Source organism: Schistocerca piceifrons, chromosome 9, assembly GCF_021461385.2.
Source record: "Schistocerca piceifrons isolate TAMUIC-IGC-003096 chromosome 9, iqSchPice1.1, whole genome shotgun sequence".
NCBI classification, from domain to species: domain Eukaryota; kingdom Metazoa; phylum Arthropoda; class Insecta; order Orthoptera; family Acrididae; genus Schistocerca; species Schistocerca piceifrons.
Window position 1 is genome coordinate 206803437 of NC_060146.1, and position 8066 is coordinate 206811502.

At 58.0% G+C, this 8066-nt stretch overlaps 1 protein-coding gene across 1 annotated transcript in view; it reads left to right on the forward strand.

The window, feature by feature from the left end:
* The window catches only part of LOC124716862 (mucin-2-like), a 47427-nt gene extending 39432 nt beyond the window's left edge, over positions 1–7995 (forward strand). The window contains exons 25-34 of the mRNA XM_047243414.1: positions 216–374; positions 467–787; positions 1810–2001; positions 2062–2126; positions 3203–3425; positions 3687–3982; positions 5369–5500; positions 5762–6050; positions 6673–7100; positions 7720–7995. Coding sequence (XP_047099370.1) covers positions 216–374; positions 467–787; positions 1810–2001; positions 2062–2126; positions 3203–3425; positions 3687–3982; positions 5369–5500; positions 5762–6050; positions 6673–7100; positions 7720–7995 — 2381 coding nt within the window. The remainder of the gene's footprint in view (positions 1–215; positions 375–466; positions 788–1809; positions 2002–2061; positions 2127–3202; positions 3426–3686; positions 3983–5368; positions 5501–5761; positions 6051–6672; positions 7101–7719) is intronic.
* Positions 7996–8066: the final 71 nt, after the last annotated feature.

Consider the following 8066-nt stretch of genomic DNA (forward strand, 5'->3'; position numbering starts at 1 on the left):
GCCCTATCTCCTTCACCTACACAATAGCTCAGGGCCTCATCTTCACCTACACAGGTGAGGGACCCATCTCCTTCACCTACACCACAGGTGAGGGCCCAGTCTCTTCACTTACAACACAGGTGAGGGCCCAGTCTCCTAACCTACACTACAGGTGAGGGCCCAGTCTCCTCACTTACAACACAGGTGAGGGCCCAGTCTCCTAACCTACACCACAGGTGAGGGCCCAGTCTCCTTCACCAACACCACAGGTGAGAGCCCAGTCTCCTTCACTTACAACACAGATGAGGCCATTATCACCTTCACATACAGCTCAGGTGAGGGCCCCATCTATTTCACCTACACAATGACTGAGGGCCCCATCTCCTTCACCACAGGTTAGGGCCCTATCTCCTTCACCTGCACAATAGCTCAGGGCCTCATCTTAAACTACACAGGTGAGGGACCATCTCCTTCACTCACACCACAGGTGAGGGCCCAGACTCCTCACTTACAACACAGGTGAGGGCCCAGTCTCCTTCACCTACACCACAGGTGAGGGCCCAGTCTCCTTCACCTACACCACAGGTGAGGGCCCAGTCTCCTTCACCTACAACACAGGTGAGGGCCCAGTCTCCTTCATCCCCACCACAGGTGAGGGCCCAAACCTACACCACAGGTGAGAGCCCAGTCTCCTTCACCTACACCACAGGTGAGGGCCCAGTCTCCTTCACCTACACCACAAGTGAGGGCCCAGGCTCCGTCACCCACACCACAGGTGAGGGCCCGGTCTCCTTCACCCACACCACAGGTGAGGGCCCAGCCTCCTAAGCTGCACCACAGGTGAGAGACCAGTCCCCTTCACTTACAACACAGGTGAGGGCCCAGTCTCCCTCACCTACACCACAGGTGAGGGCCCAGTCTCCTAACCTACACCACAGGTGAGAGCCCAGTCTCCTTCACTTACCACACAGGTGAGGTCCCAGTCTCCTAACCTACACCACAGGTGAGGGCGCAGTCTCCTTCACCCACACCACAGGTGAGGGCCCAGTCTCCTTAACCTACACCACAGGTGAGGGCCCAGTCTCCTCCACCTACACCACAGGTGAGGGCCCAGTCTCCTTCACCTACACCACAGGTGAGGGCCAGTCTCCTTCACCCACACCACAGGTGAGGCCCCAGTCTCTTCACTTACAACACAGGTGAGGGCCCAGTCTCCTAACCTACACCACGGGTGAGGGCCCAGTCTCCTTCACCTACACCACAGGTGAGAGCCCAGTCTCATTCACTTACAACACAGATGAGGCCATTATCACCTTCACTTACAGCTCAGGAGAGGGCCCCATCTATTTCACCTACACAATGACTGAGGGCCCCATCTCCTTCACCACAGGTTAGGGCCCTATCTCCTTCACCTACACAATAGCTCAGGGCCTCATCTTCATCTACACAGGTGAGGGACCCATCTCCTTCACCCACACCACAGGTGAGGGCACAGTCTCCTCACTTACAACACAGGTGAGGGCCCAGTCTCCTAACCTACACCACAGGTGAGAGCCCAGTCTCCTTCACTTACAACACAGATGAGGCCATTATCACCTTCACTTACAGCTCAGGTGAGGGCCCCATCTATTTCACCTACACAATGACTGAGGGCCCCATCTCCTTCACCACAGGTTAGGGCCCTATCTACTTCACCTACACAATAGCTCAGGGCCTCATCTTCATCTACACAGGTGAGGGACCCATCTCCTTCACCCACACCACAGGTGAGGGCCCAGTCTCCTCACTTACAACACAGGTGAGGGCCCAGTCTCCTAAGCTACACCACAGGTGAGGGCCCAGCCTCCTTCACCTACACCACAGGCGAGGGCCCAGTCTCCTTCACCTACACCACAGGTGAGAGCCCAGTTTCCTTCACTTACAACACAGATGAGGTCTTTATCACCTTCACTTACAGCTCAGGTGAGGGCTCCATCTATTTCACCTACACAATGACTGAGGGCCCCATCTCCTTCACCACAGGTTAGGGCCCTATCTCCTTCACCTACACAATAGCTCAGGGCCTTATCTTCATCTACACAGGTGAGGGACCCATCTCCTTCACCTACACCACAGGTGAGGGCCCAGTCTCCTCACTTACAACACAGGTGAGGGCCCAGTCTCCTAACCTACACTACAGGTGAGGGCCCAGTCTCCTCACTTACAACACAGGTGAGGGCCCAGTCTCCTAACCTACACCACAGGTGAGGGCCCAGTCTCCTTCACCAACACCACAGGTGAGAGCCCAGTCTCCTTCACTTACAACACAGATGAGGCCATTATCACCTTCACATACAGCTCAGGTGAGGGCCCCATCTATTTCACCTACACAATGACTGAGGGCCCCATCTCCTTCACCACAGGTTAGGGCCCTATCTCCTTCACCTACACAATAGCTCAGGGCCTCATCTTCATCTACACAGGTGAGGGGCCCATCTCCTTCACCCACACCACAGGTGAGGCCCCAGTCTCTTCACTTACAACACAGGTGAGGGCCCAGTCTCCTAACCTACACCACAGGTGAGGGCCCAGTCTCCTTCACCTACACCACAGGTGAGAGCCCAGTCTCATTCACTTACAACACAGATGAGGCCATTATCACCTTCACTTACAGCTCAGGAGAGGGCCCCATCTATTTCACCTACACAATGACTGAGGGCCCCATCTCCTTCACCACAGGTTAGGGCCCTATCTCCTTCACCTACACAATAGCTCAGGGCCTCATCTTCATCTACACAGGTGAGTGACCCATCTCCTTCACCCACACCACAGGTGAGGGCCCAGTCTCCTCACTTACAACACAGGTGAGGGCCCAGTCTCCTAACCTACACCACAGGTGACGGCCCAGTCTCCTTCACTTACAACACAGATGAGGCCATTATCACCTTCACTTACAGCTCAGGTGAGGGCCCCATCTATTTCACCTACACAATGACTGAGGGCCCCATCTCCTTCACCACAGGTTAGGGCCCTATCTACTTCACCTACACAATAGCTAAGGGCCTCATCTTAAACTACACAGGTGAGGGACCATCTCCTTCACTCACACCACAGGTGAGGGCCCAGACTCCTCACTTACAACACAGGTGAGGGCCCAGTCTCCTTCAGCTACACCACAGGTGAGGGTCCAGTCTCCTAACCTACACCACAGGTGAGGGCCCAGTCTCCTTCACCTACACCACAGGTGAGGGCCCAGTCTCCTTCACCTACAACACAGGTGAGGGCCCAGTCTCCTTCACCCCCACCACAGGTGAGGGCCCCAACCTACACCACAGGTGAGAGCCCAGTCTCCTTCACCTACACCACAGGTGAGGGCCCAGTCTCCTTCACCTACACCACAAGTGAGGGCCCAGGCTCCATCACCCACACCACAGGTGAGGGCCCGGTCTCCTTCACCCACACCACAGGTGAGGGCCCAGCCTCCTAAGCTACACCACAGGTGAGAGACCAGTCCACTTCACTTACAACACTGGTGAGGGCCCAGTCTCCCTCACCTACACCACAGGTGAGGGCCCAGTCTCCTTCACCCACACCACAGGTGAGGGCCCAGTCTCCTAACCTACACCACAGGTGAGAGCCCAGTCTCCTTCACTTACCACACAGGTGAGGTCCCAGTCTCCTAACCTACACCACAGGTGAGGGCCCAGTCTCCTTCACCTACCCCACAGGTGAGAGCCCAGTCTCCTTCACCTACACCACAGGTGAGGGCCGAGTCTCCTTCACCTACACCACAGGTGAGGGCCCAGTCTCCGTCACCTACACCACAGGTGAGGGCCCAGTCTCCTTCACCTACCCCACTGGTGAGGGCCCAGTCTCCTTCACCTACCCCACAGATGAGAGCCCAGTCTCCCTCACCTACACCACAGGTGAGGCCACAGTCTCCTTCACCCACACACAGGTGAGGGCCCAGTCTCCTTCACCTACACCACGGGTGACGGCCCAGTCTCCTTCACCCACACCACAGGTGAGGGCCCAGTCTCCTAACCTACACCACAGGTGAGGGCCCAGTCTCCTTCACCTACACTACAGGTGAGGGCCCAGTCTCCTTCACCTACACCACAGGTGAGGGCCCAGTCTCCTTCACCCACACCACCGGTGAGGGCCCAGTCTCCTAACCTACACCACAGGTGAGGGCCCAGTCTCCTTCTCCCACCACACAGGTGAGGGCCCAGTCTCCTTCACCCACACCACAGGTGAGGGCCCAATCTCCTTCACCCACACCACAGGTGAGGGCCCAGTCTCATTCACCTACACCACAGGTGAGGGCCCAGTCTCCTTCACCTACCCCACATGTGAGAGCCCAGTCTCCTTCATCTACACCACAGGTGAGGGCCCAGTCTCCTTCACCCACACACAGGTGAGGGCCCAGTCCCTTCACCTACACCACGGGTGACGGCCCAGTCTCCTTCACCCACACCACAGGTGAGGGCCCAGTCTCCTAACCTACACCACAGGTGAGGGCCCAGTCTCCTTCACTTACACCACAGGTAAGAGACCAGTCTCCTTCACTTACAACACAGATGAGGCCATTATCACCTTCACTTACAGCTCAGGTGAGGGCCCCATCTATTTCACCTACACAACGATTGAGGGCCCCACCTCCTTCACCACAGGTTAGGGCCCTATCTCCTTCCCCTACACAATTTATCAGGGCCTCATCTTCATCTACACAGGTGAGGGACCCATCTCCTTCATCCACACCACAGGTGAGGGCCCAGTATCCTAACCTACACCACAGGTGAGGGCCCAGTCTCCTTCACCTACACTACAGGTGAGGGCCCAGTCTCCTAACCTACACCACAGGTGAGGGTCCAGTCTCCTTCACCTACACCACAGGTGAGGGCCCAGTCTCCTATCCTACACCACAGGTGAGGGCCCGGTCTCCTTCACACACACCACAGGTGAGGGCACAGTCTCCTTCACCTACACCACAGGGTAGGGCCCAGTCTCCTAACCTACACCACAGGTGAGGGCCCAGTCTCCTTCACCTACACCACAGGTGAGGGCCCTGTCTCCTAACCTACACCACAGGTGAGGGCCCAGTCTCCTTCACCTACACCACAGGTGAGGGCCCAGTCTCCTAACCTACACCACAGGTCAGGGCCCAGTCTCCTTCACCTACACCACAGGTGAGGGCCCAGTCTCCTACACCTACACCACAGGTGAGGGCCCAGTCTCCTAACCTACACCACAGGTGAGGGCCCAGTCTCCTTCACCTACACCACAGGTGAGGGCCCAGTCCCCTAACCTACACCACAGGTGAGGGCCCAGTCTCCTTCACCTACACCACAGGTGAGAGCCCAGTCTCCTTCACCCCCACCACAGGTGAGGGCCCAAACCTACACCACAGGTGAGAGCCAAGTCTCCTTCACCTACACCACAGGTGAAGGCCCAGTCTAATTCACCTACACCACAAGTGAGGGCCCAGGCTCCGTCACCCACACCACAGGTGAGGGCCCGGTCTCTTTCACCCACACCACAGGTGAGGGCCCAGTCTCCTAACCTACACCACAGGTGAGAGACCAGTCTCCTTCACTTACAACACAGGTGAGGACCCAGTCTCCTTCACCTACACCACAGGTGAGGGCCCAGTCTCCTAACCTACACCACAGGTGAGAGCCCAGTCTCCTTCACTTACATCACAGGTGAGGGCCCAGTCTCCTAACCTACACCACAGGTGAGGGCGCAGTCTCCTTCACCCACACCACAGGTGAGGGCCCAGTCTCCTTAACCTACACCACAGGTGAGGGCCCAGTCTCCTTCACCTACACCACAGGTGAGGGCCCAGTCTCCTTCACCTACACCACAGGTGAGGGCCATGTCTCCTTCACCTACACCACAGGTGAGGGCCCAGTCTCCTTCACCCACACCACAGGTGAGGTCCCAAACCTACACCACAGGTGAGAGCCCAGTCTCCTTCACCTACACCACAGGTGAGGGCCCAGTCTCCTTCACCTACACCACAAGTGAGGGCCCAGGCTCCGTCACCCACGCCACAGGTGAGGGCCCGGTCTCCTTCACCCACACCACAGGTGAGGGCCAAGCCTCCTAAGCTACACCACAGGTGAGAGACCAGTCCCCTTCACTTACAACACAGGTTAGGGCCCAGTCTCCTTCACCTACACCACAGGTGAGGGCCCAGTCTCCTTCACCCACACCACAGGTGAGGGCCCAGTCTCATAACCTACACCACAGGTGAGAGCCCAGTCTCCTTCACTTACAACACAGGTGAGGTCCCAGTCTCCTAACCTACACCACAGGAGAGGGCGCAGTCTCCTTCACCCACACCACAGGTGAGGGCCCAGTCTCCTTAACCTACACCACAGGTGAGGGCCCAGTCTCCTCCACCTACACCACAGGTGAGGGCCCAGTCTCCTTCACCTACACCACAGGTGAGGGCCATGTCTCATTCACCTATCCCACAGGCGAGAGCCCAGTCTCCTTCACCTACACCACAGGTGAGGGCCCAGTCTCCTTCACCCACACCACAGGTGAGGGCCGAGTCTCCTAACCTATACCACAGGTGAGGGCCCAGTCTCCTTCACCTACACCACAGGTGAGGGCCCAGTCTCCTTCACCTACACCACAGGTGAGGGCCCAGTCTCCTTCACCCACACCACAGGTGAGGGCCCAGTCTCCTCACCTACACCACAGGTGAGGGCTCAGTCTCCGTCACCCACACCACAGGTGAGGGTCCAGTCTCCTTCACCCACACCACAGGTGAGGGCTCCGTCTCCTTCACCTACACCACCGGTGAGGGTCCAGTGTCCTTCACCTACCCCACAGGTGAGAGCCCAGTCTCCTTCACCTACACCACAGGTGAGGGCCGAGTCTCCTTCACCTACACCACAGGTGAGGGCCCAGTCTCCTTCACCTACACCACAGGTGAGGGCCCAGTCTCCTTCACCTACCCCACTGGTGAGGGCCCAGTCTCCTTCACCTACCCCACAGATGAGAGCCCAGTCTCCTTCACCTATACCACAGGTGAGGCCACAGTATCCTTCACCCACACACAGGTGAGGGCCCAGTCTCCTTCACCTACACCAAAGGTGACGGCCCAGTCTCCTTCACCCACACCACAGGTGAGGGCCCAGTCTCCTAACCTACACCACAGGTGAGGGCCCAGTCTCCTTCACCTACACCACAGGTGAGGGCCCAGTATCCTTCACCTACACCACAGGTGAGGGCCCAGTCTCCTTCACCCACACCACCGGTGAGGGCCCAGTCTCCTAACCTACACCACAGGTTAGGGCCCAGTCTCCTATCCTACACCGCAGGTGAGGGCCCGGTCTCCTTCACACACACCACAGGTGAGGGCCCAGTCTCCTTCACCTACACCACAGGGTAGGGCCCAGTCTCCTAACCTACACCACAGGTGAGGGCCCAGTCTCCTTCACCTACACCACAGGTGAGGGCCCTGTCTCCTAACCTACACCACAGGTGAGGGCCCAGTCTCCTTCACCTACACCATAGATGAGGGCCCAGTCTCCTAACCTACACCACAGGTGAGGGCCCAGTCTCCTTCACCTACACCACAGGTGAGGGCCCAGTCTCCTTCACCTACACCACAGGTGAGGGCCCAGTCTCCTAACCTACACCACAGGTGAGGGCCCAGTCTCCTTCACCTACACCACAGATGAGGGCCCAGTCCCCTAACCTACACCACAGGTGAGGGCCCAGTCTCCTTCACCTACACCACAGGTGAGAGCCCAGTCTCCTTCACCTACAACACAGGTGCGGGCCCAGTCTCCTTCACCTACAACACAGGTGAGGGCCCAGTCTCCTTCACCCCCACCACAGGTGAGGGCCCAAACCTACCCCACAGGTGAGAGCCAAGTCTCCTTCACCTACACCACAGGTGAGGGCCCAGTCTCCTTCACCTACACCACAAGTGAGGGCCCACGCTCCGTCACCCACACCACAGGTGAGGGCCCGGTCTCTTTCACCCACACCACAGGTGAGGGCCCAGTCTCCTAACCTACACCACAGGTGAGAGACCAGTCTCCTTCACTTACAACACAGGTGAGGGCCCACTCTCCTTCACCCAC